A 20212-nucleotide genomic window follows, 5' to 3' on the forward strand; every position below is an offset into this window, starting at 1 on the left:
GTGTGAGCTGGACGTTACACACTGGGAGATGTGCTCTGAGTGTGAGCTGGACGTTACACACTGGGAGATGTGCTCTGTGCGTGTGAGCTGGACGTTACACACTGGGAGGTGTGAGCTGGACGTTACACACTGGGGAGATGTGCTCTGAGTGTGAGCTGGACGTTACACACTGGGGAGATGTGCGCTGAGTGTGTGAGCTGGACGTTACACACTGGGGAGATGTGCGCTGAGTGTGAGCTGGACGTTACACACTGGGAGGTGTGAGCTGGACGTTACACACTGGGAGATGTGCTCTGAGTGTGTGAGCTGGACGTTACACACTGGGGAGATGTGCTCTGTGCGTGTGAGCTGGACGTTACACACTGGGAGGTGTGAGCTGGACGTTACACACTGGGAGATGTGCTCTGAGTGTGTGAGCTGGACGTTACACACTGGGAGGTGTGAGCTGGACGTTACACACTGGGGAGATGTGCTCTGAGTGTGAGCTGGACGTTACACACTGGGAGATGTGCGCTGAGTGTGTGAGCTGGACGTTACACACTGGGGAGATGTGCACTGAGTGTGAGCTGGACGTTACACACTGGGAGATGTGCTCTGAGTGTGTGAGCTGGACGTTACACACTGGGAGGTGTGAGCTGGACGTTACACACTGGGGAGATGTGCTCTGTGCGTGTGAGCTGGACGTTACACACTGGGAGGTGTGAGCTGGACGTTACACACTGGGAGGTGTGAGCTGGACGTTACACACTGGGGAGATGTGCTCTGAGTGTGTGAGCTGGACGTTACACACTGGGAGGTGTGAGCTGGACGTTACACACTGGGGAGATGTGCTCTGTGCGTGTGAGCTGGACGTTACACACTGGGAGGTGTGAGCTGGACGTTACACACTGGGGAGATGTGCGCTGAGTGTGAGCTGGACGTTACACACTGGGAGGTGTGAGCTGGACGTTACACACTGGGAGATGTGCTCTGAGTGTGAGCTGGACGTTACACACTGGGGAGATGTGCTCTGAGTGTGAGCTGGATGTTACACACTGGGAGATGTGCTCTGTGCGTGTGAGCTGGACGTTACACACTGGGAGGTGTGAGCTGGACGTTACACACTGGGAGATGTGCTCTGTGCGTGTGAGCTGGACGTTACACACTGGGAGATGTGCTCTGTGCGTGTGAGCTGGACGTTACACACTGGGGAGATGTGCTCTGAGTGTGAGCTGGACGTTACACACTGGGAGATGTGCTCTGTGCGTGTGAGCTGGACGTTACACACTGGGAGGTGTGAGCTGGACGTTACACACTGGGAGATGTGCTCTGTGCGTGTGAGCTGGACGTTACACACTGGGAGGTGTGAGCTGGACGTTACAAACTGGGAGATGTGATCTGTGCGTGTGAGCTGGACGTTACACACTGGGGAGATGTGCTCTGTGCGTGTGAGCTGGACGTTACACACTGGGAGGTGTGAGCTGGACGTTACACACTGGGAGATGTGCTCTGTGCGTGTGAGCTGGACGTTACACACTGGGAGGTGTGAGCTGGACGTTACACACTGGGAGATGTGCTCTGTGCGTGTGAGCTGGACGTTACACACTAGGGAGATGTGCTCTGAGTGTGAGCTGGACGTTACACACTGGGAGATGTGCTCTGAGTGTGTGAGCTGGACGTTACACACTGGGAGATGTGCTCTGTGCGTGTGAGCTGGACGTTACACACTGGGAGATGTGCTCTGAGTGTGAGCTGGACGTTACACACTGGGAGATGTGCTCTGTGCGTGTGAGCTGGACGTTACACACTGGGAGGTGTGAGCTGGACGTTACACACTGGGGAGATGTGCTCTGTGCGTGTGAGCTGGACGTTACACACTGGGAGATGTGCTCTGAGTGTGAGCTGGACGTTACACACTGGGGAGATGTGCTCTGAGTGTGAGCTGGATGTTACACACTGGGAGGTGTGCTCTGTGCGTGTGAGCTGGACGTTACACACTGGGGAGATGTGCTCTGAGTGTGAGCTGGACGTTACACACTGGGAGATGTGCTCTGTGCGTGTGAGCTGGACGTTACAAACTGGGAGATGTGCTCTGTGCGTGTGAGCTGGACGTTACAAACTGGGAGATGTGCTCTGTGCGTGTGAGCTGGACGGTACACACTGGGGAGATGTGCTCTGTGCGTGTGAGCTGGACGTTACAAACTGGGAGATGTGCTCTGTGCGTGTGAGCTGGACGATACACACTGGGAGGTGTGAGCTGGACGTTACACACTGGGGAGATGTGCTCTGAGTGTGAGCTGGACGTTACACACTGGGAGGTGTGAGCTGGACGTTACACACTGGGAGATGTGCTCTGTGCGTGTGAGCTGGACGATACACACTGGGAGGTGTGAGCTGGACGTTACACACTGGGGAGATGTGCTCTGAGTGTGAGCTGGACGTTACACACTGGGAGATGTGCTCTGTGCGTGTGAGCTGGACGTTACACACTGGGAGGTGTGAGCTGGACGTTACACACTGGGAGATGTGCTCTGTGCGTGTGAGCTGGACGTTACACACTGGGGAGATGTGCTCTGTGCGTGTGAGCTGGACGTTACACACTAGGGAGATGTGCTCTGAGTGTGAGCTGGACGTTACACACTGGGAGATGTGCTCTGAGTGTGTGAGCTGGACGTTACACACTGGGAGATGTGCTCTGTGCGTGTGAGCTGGACGTTACACACTGGGAGATGTGCTCTGAGTGTGAGCTGGACGTTACACACTGGGAGATGTGCTCTGTGCGTGTGAGCTGGACGTTACACACTGGGAGGTGTGAGCTGGACGTTACACACTGGGGAGATGTGCTCTGTGCGTGTGAGCTGGACGTTACACACTGGGAGATGTGCTCTGAGTGTGAGCTGGACGTTACACACTGGGGAGATGTGCTCTGAGTGTGAGCTGGATGTTACACACTGGGAGGTGTGCTCTGTGCGTGTGAGCTGGACGTTACACACTGGGGAGATGTGCTCTGTGCGTGTGAGCTGGACGTTACACACTGGGAGGTGTGAGCTGGACGTTACACACTGGGAGATGTGCTCTGAGTGTGAGCTGGACGTTACACACTGGGAGATGTGCTCTGTGCGTGTGAGCTGGACGTTACAAACTGGGAGATGTGCTCTGTGCGTGTGAGCTGGACGTTACAAACTGGGAGATGTGCTCTGTGCGTGTGAGCTGGACGGTACACACTGGGGAGATGTGCTCTGTGCGTGTGAGCTGGACGTTACAAACTGGGAGATGTGCTCTGTGCGTGTGAGCTGGACGATACACACTGGGAGGTGTGAGCTGGACGTTACACACTGGGGAGATGTGCTCTGAGTGTGAGCTGGACGTTACACACTGGGAGGTGTGAGCTGGACGTTACACACTGGGAGATGTGCTCTGTGCGTGTGAGCTGGACGATACACACTGGGAGGTGTGAGCTGGACGTTACACACTGGGGAGATGTGCTCTGAGTGTGAGCTGGACGTTACACACTGGGAGATGTGCTCTGTGCGTGTGAGCTGGACGTTACACACTGGGAGGTGTGAGCTGGACGTTACACACTGGGAGATGTGCTCTGTGCGTGTGAGCTGGACGTTACACACTGGGGAGATGTGCTCTGTGCGTGTGAGCTGGACGTTACACACTGGGAGGTGTGAGCTGGACGTTACACACTGGGAGATGTGCTCTGTGCGTGTGAGCTGGACGTTACACACTGGGAGGTGTGAGCTGGACGTTACACACTGGGAGATGTGCTCTGTGCGTGTGAGCTGGACGTTACACACTAGGGAGATGTGCTCTGAGTGTGAGCTGGACGTTACACACTGGGAGATGTGCTCTGAGTGTGTGAGCTGGACGTTACACACTGGGAGATGTGCTCTGTGCGTGTGAGCTGGACGTTACACACTGGGAGATGTGCTCTGAGTGTGAGCTGGACGTTACACACTGGGGAGATGTGCTCTGTGCGTGTGAGCTGGACGTTACACACTGGGAGGTGTGAGCTGGACGTTACACACTGGGGAGATGTGCTCTGTGCGTGTGAGCTGGACGTTACACACTGGGAGGTGTGAGCTGGACGTTACACACTGGGGAGATGTGCACTGAGTGTGTGAGCTGGACGTTACACACTGGGAGGTGTGAGCTGGACGTTACACACTGGGAGATGTGCTCTGAGTGTGTGAGCTGGACGTTACACACTGGGAGGTGTGAGCTGGACGTTACACACTGGGGAGATGTGCTCTGAGTGTGAGCTGGACGTTACACACTGGGAGATGTGCGCTGAGTGTGTGAGCTGGACGTTACACACTGGGGAGATGTGCTCTGAGTGTGAGCTGGACGGTACACACTGGGAGATGTGCTCTGTGCGTGTGAGCTGGATGTTACACACTGGGGAGATGTGCTCTGTGCGTGTGAGCTGGACGGTACACACTGGGAGATGTGCTCTGTGCGTGTGAGCTGGATGGTACACACTGTGAGATGTGCTCTGTGCGTGTGAGCTTGACGTTACACGCTGGGAGGTGTGAGCTGGACGTTACACACTGGGGAGATGTGCACTGTGCTCTGAGTGTGTGAGCTGGACGTTACACCCTGATACAGGGACACTGATTGGTCCCAACTAGACACAGTGTCACCTTTTGCTAACACTGTTGGGGAGGTTTTAAACTAATGCAAGGGCAACACGATAGCACAGTGGATAGCACAATTGCTTCACAGCTCCAGGGTCCCAGGTTCGATTCCGGCTTGGGTCACTGACTGTGCGGAGTCTGCACATCCTCCCCGTGTGTGCGTGGGTTTCCTCCGGGTGCTCCGGTTTCCTCCCACAGTCCAAAGATGTGCAGGTTAGGTGGATTGGCCATGCTAAATTGCCCTTAGTGTCCAAAATTGCCCTTAGTGTTGGGTGGGGTTACTGGGATATGGGGATAGGGTAAGGGTGTTGACCTTGGGTAGGGTGCTCTTTCCAAGAGCCGGTGCAGACCCGACGGGCCGAATGGCCTCCTTCTGCACTGTAAATTCTATGATCTATGATAATGTGGCAGGGGGATGGGAACCAGTTAGGAAGTTAGAGGTCAGTAAAGAGGCAGCAACTAAAGCCAGTAAGGTACTAGATAATAAACTCAATGTGACTAAGGGGAAGAGTAGACAGGGAAGAGATGATGAATGCAAAGAGACAGGTGGTCTGAGGTGCATTTGTTTCAATGCGAGAAGTGTAGCAGGTAAGGCAGATGAACCTAGGGCTTGGATTAGTACCTGGGAATATGATGTTATTGGTATTACTGAGACTTGGTTGAGGGAAGGGCAAGACTGGCAACTAAATATCCCAGGGTATAGATGCTTCAGGAGGGATAGAGAGGGAGGTAAAAGGGGTGGAGGAGTTGGATTACTGATCAGAGATGATATCACAGCTGTGATTAAGGAGGGCACGATGGAGGATTCGAGCACTGAGGCAATATGGGTCGAGCTAAGAAATAGGAAGGGTGCAGTAACATTGTTGGGACTTTACTACAGGCCTCCCAAAAGCGAGCGTGAAGTAGAGGTACAAATATGTAGACAGATTATAGAAAAATGTAGGAGCAATAGGGTGGTCGTGATGGGAGATTTTAACTTTCCCAACATTGAATGGGACTCATGTAGTGTTGGAGGCGTAGATGGAGCAGAATTTGTAAGGAGCATCTAGGAGAGTTTTTTTAGAGCAGTATGTAAATAGTCCAACTCGGGAAGGGGCCATACTGGACCAGGTATTGGGGAATGATCCCGGCCAGGTGGTTGAAGTTTCAGTCGGTGATTACTTTGGGAATAGCGATCACAATTCCGTAAGTTTTAGAATACTCATGGACAAAGACGAGAGTGGTCCTAAAGGAAGAGTGCTAAATTAGGGAAAGGCCAAGTATAACAAAATTCGGCAGGAGCTAGGGAATGTGGATTGGGAGCAGCTCTTTAAGGGTAAATCCACATTTGAAAGGTGGGAGTCTTTTCAGGAAAGGTTGATTAGAGTGCAGGACAGACATGTCCTTGTGAAAATGAGGGATAGAAATGGCAAGATTAGGGAACCATGGATGAAGGGTGGAATTGTGAGACTAGCTAGGATGAAAAAGGAAGCTTACATAAGATCGAGGCGACTGAAATCTGATGAAGCTTTGGAGGAATATCGGGAAAGTAGGACAAATCTCAAACGCGCAATAAATAGGGCTAAAAGGGGTCATGAAATATCTTTGGCTAACAGGGTTAAGGAAAATCCCAAAGCCTTTTATTCGTACAGAAGGAGCAAGAGGGTAACTAGAGAAAGGATTGGCCCACTCAAAGACAAAAGAGGGAATTTCTGCGTGGAGTCAGAGGAAATGGGTGAGATTCTTAATGAGTACTTTGCATCGGTATTCACCAAGGAGAGGGACATGACGGATGTTGAGGTTAGGGATGGATGTTTAAATACTCATGGTCAAGTCGGCATAAGGAAGGGGAAGTTTTAGGTATTCTAAAAGGCATTAAGGTGGGCAAGTCCCCAGGTCCGGTTGGGATCTATCCCAGGTTACTGAGGGAAGCGAGGGAAGAAATAGCTGGGGCCTTAACAGATATCTTTGCAGCATCCTTGAGCACGGGTGAGGTCCTGGAGGACTGGAGAATTGCTAATGTTGTCCCTTTGTTTAAGAAGGGTAGCAGGGATAATCCCGGGAACTACAGGCCGGTGAGCCTTACGTCAGTGGTAGGGAAATTACTGGAGAAGATTCTTAGACAGGATTTACTCACACTTGGAAATAAGTGGATGTATGAGTGATTTTGGCATTGATTTTGTGAAGGGGAGGTTGTCCCTCACTAATTTGATTGAGATTTTCGAGGAAGTGACGAAGATGATTGATGCAGGTAGGGCAGTGGATGTTGTCTATATGGACTTCAGTAAGGCCTTTGACAAGGTCCCTAATGGTAGACTGGTACAAAAGATTAAGTCACACCCCGGGATCAGGGGTGAGCTGGCAAGGTGGATACAGAACTGGCTAGGTCATAGAAGGCAGAGAGTAGCAATGGAAGGATGCTTTTCTAATTGGAGGACTGTGACCAGTGGTGTTCCGCAGGGATCAGTGCTGGGACCTTTGCTGTTTGTAGTATATATAAATGATTTGGAGGAAAATGTAACTGGTCTGATTAGTAAGTTTGCAAATGACACAAAGGTTGGTGGAATTGCGGATAGCGATGAGGACTGTCAGAGGATACAGCAGGATTTAGATTGTTTGGAGACTTGGGCGGAGAGATGGCAGATGGAGTTTAATCCGGACAAATGTGAGGTAATGCATTTTGGAAGGTCTAATGCAGGTAGGGAATATACAGTGAATGGTAGAACCCTCAAGAGTATTGAAAGTCAGAGAGATCTAGGTGTACAGGCCCACAGGTCACTGAAAGGGGCAACACAGGTGGAGAAGGTAGTCAAGAAGGCATACGGCATGCTTGCCTTCATTGGCCGGGGCATTGAGTATAAGAATTGGCAAGTCATGTTGCAGCTGTATAGAACCTTAGTTAGGCCACACTTGGAGTATAGTGTTCAATTCTGGTCGCCACACTACCAGAAGGATGTGGAGGCTTTAGAGAGGATGCAGAAGAGATTTACCAGAATGTTGCCTGGTCTGGAGGGCATTAGCTATGAGGAGCGGTTGAATAAACTCTGTTTGTTCTCACTGGAACAACGGAGGTTGAGGGGAGACCTGATGGAGGTCTACAAAATTATGAGGGGCATAGACAGAGTGGATAGTCAGAGGCTTTTCCCCAGGGTAGATGGGTCAATTACTAGGGGGCATAGGTTTAAGGTGCGAGGGGCAAGGTTTAGAGGAGATGGACGCGGGAGGTTTTTTACGCAGAGGGTAGTGGGTGCCTGGAACTCGCTACCGGAGGAGGTGGTGGAAGCAGGGATGATAGTGACATTTAAGGGGCACCTTGATTTCTGTCTACCTCTCTTTTTGAATGAAGGTGTTACTTTGACAGTTTTCCGATGCTCTGGGACTTGTCCGGAATTTAAGGATTCTTGGAAGATTACTCCCAGTACATCCACTCTCTCTGTACCTTCTTCCTTCAATATCCGAGATGTAACCCACCAGGTCCAGGGGGCTAATCGACCTTTAGCCCCATTCGGCTCCCGAGGACTTTCCCCAGAGTGGCATCTATTGTATTCACCTTTGACCCTTGATTATTTAGTATTTTTGGAATGTTATTCGTGTCTTTTATCGTGAAGACTGATGTAAAGTATTTGTTGAATGGCTCTGCCATTTCCTGCTTCCCCAGTCTCATTCTCCACAGCACAGTTTTTGTAAGAGTGGGTCCCGACCTGCGGGTGGGTCATGGGCGTTTGTCAGAAAGGTCGCAAAAACTGTCAACGGCCAGGACCAGACTGAGAGGCAGACAAAGAACAGAGAATGTAATTTGAAATCTAGGCAAGGAGAGGTGAGGAGTGAGGCTGATGCTGTGATTGGACAGGAGACCTGAAGGTGGGGAACGCCGGCTCCTGATGCTGTGATTGGACAGGAGACCTGAAGGTGGGGAACGCCGGCTCCTGATGCTGTGATTGGACAGGAGACCTGAAGGTGGGGAACGCCGGCTCCTGATGCTGTGATTGGACAGGAGACCTGAAGGTGGGGAACGCCGGCTCCTGATGCTGTGATTGGACAGGAGACCTGAAGGTGGGGAACGCCGGCTCCTGATGCTGTGATTGGACAGGAGACCTGAAGGTGGGGAACGCCGGCTCCTGATGCTGTGATTGGACAGGAGACCTGAAGGTGGGGAACGCCGGCTCCTGAGCAAAGCAGATGTTCTTTCTGGTAATCCTCAACAAAATTGCAATGCCAATCACCCCGATCCTTAAATGGTACAGGGAGCGGGCAGTGATGTATTTGGAGGTGCGGCTGCTGGTGGTTGGAAAGGAGCACGTGGGAGAGTTGCTACTATTGCCAGTGGTTGTGTTAAAATTGCCAGTGGTCGAATTGAAGTTGTTTGTTACATTGGGACGCCCGGTGCCCCATTGAGATAATCCATCCAGCTGGGAATAGTGGTGGGCTGGGAAAAATCCAGGTGATGGGGAGGAAGGTGAATGACGTTTCCTCCAGTCTCATTTCTCAGTGCCAGATACACCTTTGGTGGCCAGCTGTGATATTCCAAAGCCAAGATACAAATATCCGACACTCATGCAAAATGCACCAGTTCCATTCTCTAAAAAGCCTTGTTCAGAGCATGGAGAGTGTAATGGTCCCAGCACTGGCGTGTTTTAGTCAAGTGGCTGTTTTATATGACTTGCGTGTGATGTGTGTTTGGAGGTTATTGAACCACAATAGCATTCAGCACAGTCGCAAGCGTCTGACGGTGCGAGGGAGCAATATCTGGATATCCTGCGCCCTGAAAGCAGCCAGCGGTGGATCAGAAATTGGCTAGCTGAAAGAAGACAGAGGGTGGTGGTTGATGGGAAATGTTCAGAATAGAGTACAGTCACAAGTGGAGTACCACAAGGATCTGTTCTGGGGCCGTTGCTGTTTGTCATTTTTATCAATGACCTAGAGGAAGACGCAGAAGGGTGGGTGAGTAAATTTGCAGACGATACTAAAGTCGGTGGTGTTGTCGATAGTGTGGAAGGATGTAGCAGGTTACAGAGGGAAATAGATAAGCTGCAGAGCTGGGCTGAGAGGTGGCAAATGGAGTTTAATGTAGAGAAGTGTGAGGTGATTCACTTTGGAAGGAATAACAGGAATGCGGAATATTTGGCTAATGGTAAAGTTCTTGAAAGTGTGGATGAGCAGAGGGATCTAGGTGTCCATGTACATAGATCCCTGAAAGTTGCCACCCAGGTTGATAGGGTTGTGAAGAAGGCCTATGGAGTGTTGGCCTTTATTGGTAGAGGGATTGAGTTCCGGAGTCGGGAGGTCATGTTGCAGCTGTACAGAACTCTGGTACGGCCGCATTTGGAGTATTGCGTACAGTTCTGGTCACCGCATTATAGGAAGGACGTGGAGGCTTTGGAGCGGGTGCAGAGGAGATTTACCAGGATGTTGCCTGGTATGGAGGGAAAATCTTATGAGGAAAGGCTGACGGACTTGAGGTTGTTTTCGTTGGAGAGAAGAAGGTTAAGAGGAGACTTAATAGAGGCATACAAAATGATCAGGGGGTTGGATAGGGTGGACAGTGAGAGCCTTCTCCCGCGGATGGATATGGCTGGCACGAGGGGACGTAACTTTAAACTGAGGGGTAATAGATATAGGACAGAGGTCAGAGGTAGGTTCTTTACGCAAAGAGTAGTGAGGCCGTGGAATGCCCTACCTGCTACAGTAGTGAACTCGTCAACATTGAGGGCATTTAAAAGTTTATTGGATAAACATATGGATGATAATGGCATAGTGTAGGTTGGATGGCTTTTGTTTCGGTGCAACATCGTGGGCCGAAGGGCCTGTACTGCACTGTATTGTTCTATGTTCTATGTTCTATGTTTACCTGTCTTCTCAGTTTTGAAATTGGCAAGTTTTATTCAGTGAATTTTTCAGTCCAAGCTGCTGTCTGCCCTTTCCTGTTGGTCAGTCAGAGCCCAGCTGGGAGTGTGAAAGAAATGCTCTTCCCGGTCAATTTACAGCTTCTATAAAATCTACATATGCTCCGAATACTGCTCCCGAAACCTCTCCTCCAACCCCGCCACAAGGAACCTGCGGTTATCACACATCGGTGCCCACACCGAGGCTCCCTCCGGTCCCAACATTCTGAGTGCTGACACCGTTACTGGACTTGGAGTAGCTCGCCGGCGAGAACAGCAAAGGCACCAGTCACACCGGAGGAGTATTCCCTTCCCCGGGAACTCCGGATCCACACACCCCTACACACGAGGTGTATTCCCTTCCCCGGGATAGTCAGCATAGCTTTGTGAAGGGTAAGTCATGCCTCACAAACCTTATCGAGTTCTTTGAGAAGGTGACTGAACAGGTAGACGAGGGTAGAGCAGTTGATGTGGTGTATATGGATTTCAGTAAAGCGTTTGATAAGGTTCCCCACGGTAGGCTATTGAAGAAAATACGGAGGCTGGGGATTGAGGGTGATTTAGAGATGTGGATCAGAAATTGGCTAGCTGAAAGAAGACAGAGGGTGGTGGTTGATGGGAAATGTTCAGAATGGAGTTCTGTCACAAGTGGAGTACCACAAGGATCTGTTCTGGGGCCGTTGCTGTTTGTCATTTTTATCAATGATCTAGAGGAAGGCGCAGAAGGGTGGGTGAGTAAATTTGCAGACGATACTAAAGTCGGTGGTGTTGTCGATAGTGTGGAAGGATGTAGCAGGTTACAGAGGGATATAGATAAGCTGCAGAGCTGGGCTGAGAGGTGGCAAATGGAGTTTAATGTAGAGAAGTGTGAGGTGATTCACTTTGGAAGGAATAACAGGAACTTCCCTTCCCCGGGAACTCCGGATCCACACACCCCTACACCAGAGGAGTATTCCCTTCCCTGGACATTCCGGATCCACACACCCCTACACCAGGGGAGTATTCCTTTCCCCGGGAACTCCGGATCCACACACCCCTACACCAGAGGAGTATTCCCTTCCCCGGGAACTCCGGATCCACACACCCCTACACCAGGGTTGGCGATCACGGGGAGGTTGACGATCACGGGGAGGTTGACGATAACGGGGAGGTGGGCGATCGCGGGGAGGTCGCCGATCGCGGGGAGGTCGCCGATCACGGGGATCTGGGCGATCACGGGCAGGTCGGCGATCACGGGCCGGTCGGCGATCGCGGGCAGGTCGGCGATCGCGGGGAGGTCGGCGGTCGCGGGGAGGTCGGCGATCAGGGATAGTCAGCATGGCTTTGTGAAGGGTAGGTCATGCCTCACAAACCTTATTGAGTTCTTTGAGAAGGTGACTGAACAGGTAGACGAGGGTAGAGCAGTTGATGTGGTGTATATGGATTTCAGCAAAGCGTTTGATAAGGTTCCCCACGGTAGGCTATTGCAAAAAATACGGAGGCTGGGGATTGAGGGTGATTTAGAGATGTGGATCAGAAATTGGCTAGCTGAAAGAAGACAGAGGGTGGTGGTTGATGGGAAATGTTCAGAATGGAGTACAGTCACAAGTGGAGTACCACAAGGATCTGTTCTGGGGCCGTTGCTGTTTGTCATTTTTATCAATGATCTAGAGGAAGGCGCAGAAGGGTGGGTGAGTAAATTTGCAGACGATACTAAAGTCAGTGGTGTTGTCGACAGTGTGGAAGGATGTAGCAGGTTACAGAGGGACATAGATAAGCTGCAGAGCTGGGCTGAGAGGTGGCAAATGGAGTTTAATGTAGAGAAGTGTGAGGTGATTCACTTTGGAAGGAATAACAGGAACTTCCCTTCCCCGGGAACTCCGGATCCACACACCCCTACACCAGAGGAGTATTCCCTTCCCTGGACATTCCGGATCCACACACCCCTACACCAGGGGAGTATTCCTTTCCCCGGGAACTCCGGATCCACACACCCCCACACCAGAGGAGTATTCCCTTCCCCGGGAACTCCGGATCCACACACCCCTACACCAGGGTTGGCGATCACGGGGAAGTTGACGATCACGGGGAGGTGGGCGATCACGGGGAGGTGGGCGATCACGGGGAGGTGGGCGATCACGGGGAGGTGGGCGATCGCGGGGAGGTCGGCGATCGCGGGGAGGTCGACGATCACGGGGAGGTGGGCGATCACGGGGAGGTCGGCGATCGCGGGGAGGTCGCCGATCACGGGGATCTGGGCGATCACGGGCAGGTCGGCGATCACGGGCAGGTCGGAGATCACGGGCAGGTCGGCGATCTCGGGCAGGTCGGCGATCGCGGGGAGGTCGGCGGTCGCGGGGAGGTGGGCGATCGCGGGGAGGTGGGCGGTCGCGGGGAGGTGGGCGATCGCGGGCAGGTGGGCGATCGCGGGCAGGTGGGCGATCGCGGGCAGGTGGGCGGTCGCGGGGAGGTGGGCGGTCGCGGGGAGGTGGGCGGTCGCAGGGAGGTGGGCGGTCGCGGGGTGGTGGGCGGTCGCGGGGAGGTGGGCGGTCGCGGGGTGGTGGGAGGTGGGCGGTCGCGGGGAGGTGGGCGGTCGCGGGGAGGTGGGCGGTCGCGGGGTGGTGGGCGGTCGCGGGGAGGTGGGCGGTCGCGGGGAGGTGGGCGGTCGCGGGGAGGTGGGCGGTCGCGGGCAGGTGGGCGGTCGCGGGCAGGTGGGCGGTCGCGGGGAGGTGGGCGGTCGCGGGGAGGTGGGCGGTCGCGGGGTGGTGGGCGGTCGCGGGGAGGTGGGCGGTCGCGGGGAGGTGGGCGGTCGCGGGGAGGTGGGCGGTCGCGGGGAGGCGGGCGGTCGCGGGGAGGCGGGCGGTCGCGGGGAGGCGGGCGGTCGCGGGGAGGCGGGCGGTCGCGGGGAGGCGGGCGATCGCGGGGAGGCGGGCGGTCGCGGGGAGGCGGGCGGTCGCGGGGAGGCGGGCGATCGCGGGGAGGCGGGCGATCGCGGGGAGGTGGGCGGTCGCGGGGAGGAGTGTTTTTGTTTGCCCTGAATGACTGGTGATTTTCTCCACCAGGCGACGAGGTCGGGGACGGCAGCTTCCAGTGGGGCATCAGCCACTCCGTCGCCATCCGCTGCTGAGAAGAGTAGCAGTGAGCCCAGCACTCCAGCGCAGACTCCTCTCGCTGCTCCCGTTATCCCCACACCAACAACTGGACTGCCTTTACCTCATGCTCCTCCACTGCTGTCTCCCAAGGTCAGTGAGGGTTAACCCAATGTATTCCTGACAACTCTGACCGTTCACTATTCCTCACTATATGTTACAACCTGCAAAAGTAACAGATAACATACTGACCACAAACAAATGTCCCAGCCGCTTCCCAGCCGCTTCCCAGCCGCTTCCCAGCCGCTTCCCAGCCGCTTCCCAGCCGCTTCCCAGCCGCTTCCCAGCCGCTTCCCAGCCGCTTCCCAGCCGCTTCCCAGCCGCTTCCCAGCCGCTTCCCAGCCGCTTCCGCTCAGTGGGCCCTGTTTGAACCAAAGCTGGAAGGAGGTCAGGAGCTGAGTGACCCTGGCCAAACCCACACTGAGCACGGAGAGGAACCTTTCCCACCAAACACTTCAGTTAGAATAGTCCAGGACTGTTCCATACACCTTTTCTTTTGTCCCGACCTTAATATGGAGCAATGAATTACTTTAAAAGATTGAAAATACTCTCGGGACTTACCAATCGGCGCCTTTGGTTGGTCCCACGACACTTTCTGAACAGCATTTGTATTTATCCTTCTCCCCTCTCGCTCTCTCAAACGCCCCTACACCAGAGAAGTATTCCCTTCCCCTGACACTCCGCTCTCTCAAACTCCCGGCTCCTCTCTTGCTCTCTCAAACTCCCGGCTCCGCTCTCGCTCTCTCAAACTACCGGCTCCCCTCTCGCTCTCTCAAACTCCCGGCTCCTCTCTCGCTCTCTCAAACTCACGTCTCCTCTCTTGCTCTCTCAAACTCCCGGCTCCGCTCTCGCTCTCTCAAACTCCCGGCTCCCCTCTCGCTCTCTCAAACTCCCGGCTCCTCTCTCGCTCTCTCAAACTCCCGTCTCCTCTCTCGCTCTCTCAAACTCCCGTCTCCTCTCTCGCTCTCTCAAACTCCCGTCTCCTCTCTCGCTCTCTCAAACTCCCGTCTCCTCTCTCGCTCTCTCAAACTCCCGCCTCCTCTCTCGCTCTCTCAAACTCCCGTCTCCTCTCTCGCTCTCTCAAACTCCCGGCTCCTCTCTCGCTCTCTCAAACTCCCGGCTCCTCTCTCGCTCTCTCAAACTCCCGGCTCCTCTCTCGCTCTCTCAAACTCCCGTCTCCTCTCTCGCTCTCTCAAACTCCCGTCTCCTCTTTCGCTCGCTCAAACTCCCGTCTCCTCTCTCGCTCTCTCAAACTCCCGTCTCCTCTCTCGCTCTCTCAAACTCCCGTCTCCTCTCTCGCTCTTTCAAACTCCCGTCTCCTCTCTCGCTCTCTCAAACTCCCGTCTCCTCTCTCGCTCTCTCAAACTCCCGTCTCCCCTCTCGCTCTCTCAAACTCCCGTCTCCTCTCTCGCTCTCTCAAACTCCCGGCTCCCCTCTCGCTCTCTCAAACTACCGTCTCCTCCTTCGCTCTCTCAAACTCCCGTCTCCTCCTTCGCTCTCTCAAACTCCCGTCTCCTCTCTCGCTCTCTCAATGTCCAGTCTCCTCTCTCGCTCTGTCAAACTCCCGTCTCCTCTCTCGCTTTCTCAAACTCCCGGCTCCTCTCTCGCTCTCTCAAACTCCCGTCTCCTCTCTCGCTCTTTCAAACTCCCATCTCCTCTCTCGCTCTCTCAAACACCCAGTTCCTCTCTCCCTCTTTCAAACTCCCGGCTCCTCTCTCCCTCTTTCAAACTCCCGGCTCCTCTCTCGCTCTCTCAAACTCCCGGCTCCTCTCTCGCTCTCTCAAACTCCCGTCTCCTCTCTAGCTCTCTCAAACTCCCGTCTCCTCTCTAGCTCTCTCAAACTCCCGTCACCTCTCTCGATCTCTCAAACTCCCGTCACCTCTCTCGCTCTCTCAAACTCCCGTCACCTCTCTCGCTCTCTCAAACTCCCGTCTCCTCTCTCGCTCTCAAACTCCCGTCTCCTCTCTCGCTCTCTCAAACTCCCGTCGCCTCTCTCGCTCTCTCAAACTCCCGTCGCCTCTCTCGCTCGTTCAAACTCCCATCTCTTCTCTCGCTCTCTCAAACTCCCGTCTCCTCTCTCGCTTTCTCAAACTCCCGGCTCCTCTCTCGCTCTTTCAAACTCCAGTCTCCTCTCTCGCTCTTTCAAACTCCCGTCTCCTCTCTCGCTCTCTCACGTCTCCTCTCTCGCTCTCTCAAACTCCCGTCTCCTCTCTCGCTCTCTCAAACTCCCGTCTCCTCTCTCGCTCTCTCAAACTCCCGTCTCCTCTTTCGCTTTCTCAAACTCCCGTCTCCTCTCTCGCTCTTTCAAACTCCCGTCTCCTCTCTCGCTCTTTCAAACTCCCGGCTCCTCTCTCGCTCTCTCAAACTCCCGTCTCCTCTCTCGCTCTCTCAAACTCCCGTCTCCTCTCTCGCTCTCTCAAACTCCCGTCTCCTCTCTCGCTCTCTCAAACTCCCGGCTCCCCTCTCGCTCTCTCAAACTACCGTCTCCTTCTTCGCTCTCTCAAACTACCGTCTCCTTCTTCGCTCTCTCAAACTCCCGTCTCCTCCTTCGCTCTCTCAAACTCCCGTCTCCTCCTTCGCTCTCTCAAACTCCCGTCTCCTCTCTCGCTCTTTCAATGTCCCGTCTCCTCTCTCGCTCTGTCAAACTCCCGTCTCCTCTCTCGCTTTCTCAAACTCCCGGCTCCTCTCTCGCTCTTTCAAACTCCCGTCTCCTCTCTCGCTCTCTCAAACTTCCGGCTCCTCTCTCGCTCTCTCAAACTCCCGTCTCCTCTCTCGCTCTCTCAAACTCCCGTCTCCTCTCTAGCTCTCTCAAACTCCCGTCTCCTCTCTCGCTCTCTCAAACTCCCGCCTCCTCTCTCGCTCTCTCAAACTCCCGTCTCCTCTCTCGCTCTCTCAAACTCCCGTCTCCTCTCTCGCTCTCTCAAACTCCCGTCTCCTCTCTCGCTCTCTCAAACTCCCGCCTCCTCTCTCGCTCTCTCAAACTCCCGTCTCCTCTCTCGCTCTCTCAAACTCCCGTCTCCTCTCTCGCTCTCTCAAACTCCCGGCTCCTCTCTCGCTCTCTCAAACTCCCGGCTCCTCTCTCGCTCTCTCAAACTCCCGTCTCCTCTCTCGCTCTCTCAAACTCCCGTCTCCTCTTTCGCTCGCTCAAACTCCCGTCTCCTCTCTCGCTCTCTCAAACTCCCGTCTCCTCTCACGGTCTCTCAAACTCCCGTCTCCTCTCTCGCTCTTTCAAACTCCCGTCTCCTCTCTCGCTCTCTCAAACTCCCGTCTCCTCTCTCGCTCTCTCAAACTCCCGTCTCCCCTCTCGCTCTCTCAAACTCCCGTCTCCTCTCTCGCTCTCTCAAACTCCCGGCTCCCCTCTCGCTCTCTCAAACTACCGTCTCCTCCTTCGCTCTCTCAAACTCCCGTCTCCTCCTTCGCTCTCTCAAACTCCCGTCTCCTCTCTCGCTCTCTCAATGTCCAGTCTCCTCTCTCGCTCTGTCAAACTCCCGTCTCCTCTCTCGCTTTCTCAAACTCCCGGCTCCTCTCTCGCTCTCTCAAACTCCCGTCTCCTCTCTCGCTCTTTCAAACTCCCATCTCCTCTCTCGCTCTCTCAAACACCCAGTTCCTCTCTCCCTCTTTCAAACTCCCGGCTCCTCTCTCCCTCTTTCAAACTCCCGGCTCCTCTCTCGCTCTCTCAAACTCCCGTCTCCTCTCTAGCTCTCTCAAACTCCCGTCTCCTCTCTAGCTCTCTCAAACTCCCGTCACCTCTCTCGATCTCTCAAACTCCCGTCACCTCTCTCGCTCTCTCAAACTCCCGTCTCCTCTCTCGCTCTCAAACTCCCGTCTCCTCTCTCGCTCTCTCAAACTCCCGTCGCCTCTCTCGCTCTCTCAAACTCCCGTCGCCTCTCTCGCTCGTTCAAACTCCCATCTCTTCTCTCGCTCTCTCAAACTCCCGTCTCCTCTCTCGCTTTCTCAAACTCCCGGCTCCTCTCTCGCTCTTTCAAACTCCCGTCTCCTCTCTCGCTCTTTCAAACTCCAGTCTCCTCTCTCGCTCTTTCAAACTCCCGTCTCCTCTCTCGCTCTCTCACGTCTCCTCTCTCGCTCTCTCAAACTCCCGTCTCCTCTCTCGCTCTCTCAAACTCCCGTCTCCTCTTTCGCTTTCTCAAACTCCCGTCTCCTCTCTCGCTCTTTCAAACTCCCGTCTCCTCTCTCGCTCTTTCAAACTCCCGGCTCCTCTCTCGCTCTCTCAAACTCCCGTCTCCTCTCTCGCTCTCTCAAACTCCCGTCTCCTCTCTCGCTCTCTCAAACTCCCGGCTCCCCTCTCGCTCTCTCAAACTACCGTCTCCTTCTTCGCTCTCTCAAACTACCGTCTCCTTCTTCGCTCTCTCAAACTCCCGTCTCCTCCTTCGCTCTCTCAAACTCCCGTCTCCTCCTTCGCTCTCTCAAACTCCCGTCTCCTCTCTCGCTCTGTCAATGTCCCGTCTCCTCTCTCGCTCTGTCAAACTCCCGTCTCCTCTCTCGCTTTCTCAAACTCCCGGCTCCTCTCTCGCTCTTTCAAACTCCCGTCTCCTCTCTCGCTCTCTCAAACTTCCGGCTCCTCTCTCGCTCTCTCAAACTCCCGTCTCCTCTCTCGCTCTCTCAAACTCCCGTCTCCTCTCTAGCTCTCTCAAACTCCCGTCACCTCTCTCGATCGCTCAAACTCCAGTCACCTCTCTCGCTCTCTCAAACTCCCGTCACCTCTCTCGCTCTGTCAAACTCCCGTCACCTCTCTCGCTCTCTCAAACTCCCGTCTCCTCTCTCGCTCTCAAACTCCCGTCTCCTCTCTCGCTCTCTCAAACTCCCGTTTCCTCTCTCGCTCGTTCAAAACTCCCGTCTCCTCTCTCGCTTTCTCAAACTCCCGGCTCCTCTCTCGCTCTTTCAAACTCCCGTCTCCTCTCTCGCTCTCTCAAACTCCCGTCTCCTCTCTCAAACTCCCGTCACCTCTCTCGCTTTCTCAAATTCCCGTCTCCTCTCTCGCTCTCTCTAACTCCCGTCTGCTCTCTCTCGCTCTCTCAAACTCCCATCTCCTCACTCGCTCTCTCAAACTCCCGTCTCCTCTCTCGCTCTCTCAAACTCCCGTCTCCTCTCTTGCTTTCTCAAACTCCCGTCTCCTCTCTCGCTCTCAAACTCCCGTCTCCTCTCTCGCTCTCTCAAACTCCCGTTTCCTCTCTCGCTCTCTCAAACTCCCGTCGCCTCTCTCGCTCTCTCAAACTCCCGTCGCCTCTCTCGCTCTCTCAAACTCCCGTCGCCTCTCTCGCTCGTTCAAACTCCCGTCTCTTCTCTCGCTCTCTCAAAACTCCCGTCTCCTCTCTCGCTTTCTCAAACTCCCGGCTCCTCTCTCGCTCTTTCAAACTCCCGTCTCCTCTCTCGCTCTCTCAAACTCCCGTCTCCTCTCTCGCTCTCTCTAACTCCCGTCTGCTCTCTCTCGCTCTCTCAAACTCCCATCTCCTCACTCGCTCTCTCAAACTCCCGTCTCCTCTCTCGCTCTCTCAAACTCCCGTCTCCTCTCTTGCTTTCTCAAACTCCCATCTCCTCGCTCTCTCAAACACCCGTCTCCTCTCTCGCTCTCTCAAACTCCCGTCTCCTCTCTCGCTCTCTCAAACTCCCGGCTCCTCTCTCGCTCTCTCAAACTCCCGTCTCCTCTCTCGCTCTCTCAAACTCCCGGCTCCTCTCTCGCTCTCAAACCCCCGGCTCCTCTCTCGCTCGCAAACTCCCGTCTCCTCTCTCGCTCTCTCAAACTCCCGGCTCCTCTCTCGCTCTCTCAAACTCCCGTCTCCTCTCTCGCTCTCTCAAACTCCCGTCTCCTCTCTCGCTCTCTCAAACTCCCGTCTCCTCTCTCAAAGTCCCGGCCTCTCTCTCGCTCTCTCAAACTCCCGTCTCCTCTCTCGCTCTCTCAAACTCCCGGCCCCTCTCTCGCTCTCTCAAACTCCAGTCCCCTCTCTCGCTCTCTCAAATTCCCGTCTCCTCTATCGCTCTCTCAAACTCCCGGCTACTCTCTTGCTTTCTCAAACTCCCACCTCCTCGCTCTCTCAAACTCCCGTCTCCTCTCTCCCTCTCTGAAACTCCCGTCTCTCTCTCGCTCTCTCAAACTCCCATCTCCTCTCTCGCTCTCTCAAACTCCCGTCTCCTCTCTCGCTCTCTCAAAGTCCCGTCTCCTCTCTCGCTCTCTCAAACTCCCGGCTCCTCAATCACTCTCTCAAACTCCCGTCTCTCTCTCGCTCTCTCAAACTCCCATCTCCTCTCTCGCTCTCTCAAACTCCCGTCTCCTCTCTCGCTCTCTCAAAGTCCGGTCTCCTCTCTCTCTCTCTCTCTCTCTCTCTCAAACTCCCGGCCCCTCTCTCGCTCTCTCAAACTCCCGTCTCCTCTCTCGCTCTCTCACACACCCGTCTCCTCTCTAGCTCTCTCAAACTCTCGTTTCCTCTCTAGCTCTCTCAAACTCCCGTCTCCTCTCTCGCTCTCTCAAACTCCCATCTCCTCTCTCGCTCTCTCAAACTCCCGGCTCCTCTCTCGCTCTCTCAAACTCCCGTCTCCTCACTCGCTCTCTCAAAGTCCCGTCTCCTCTCTCGCTCTCTCAAACTCC

At 54.4% G+C, this 20212-nt stretch overlaps 1 protein-coding gene across 4 annotated transcripts in view; it reads left to right on the forward strand.

Annotated features, from left to right (window-relative positions):
- The window catches only part of LOC140409375 (dynactin subunit 1-like), a 276463-nt gene that overhangs the window by 92896 nt on the left and 163355 nt on the right, over nucleotides 1-20212 (forward strand). For all 4 annotated transcript variants that reach the window (XM_072497822.1, XM_072497823.1, XM_072497824.1 and 1 more), the window contains one exon: nucleotides 13525-13704. In XM_072497822.1, coding sequence (XP_072353923.1) covers nucleotides 13525-13704 — 180 coding nt within the window. The remainder of the gene's footprint in view (nucleotides 1-13524; nucleotides 13705-20212) is intronic.

This window comes from Scyliorhinus torazame, chromosome 3 (genome assembly GCF_047496885.1).
Source record: "Scyliorhinus torazame isolate Kashiwa2021f chromosome 3, sScyTor2.1, whole genome shotgun sequence".
Taxonomy (NCBI): Eukaryota; Metazoa; Chordata; class Chondrichthyes; order Carcharhiniformes; family Scyliorhinidae; genus Scyliorhinus; species Scyliorhinus torazame.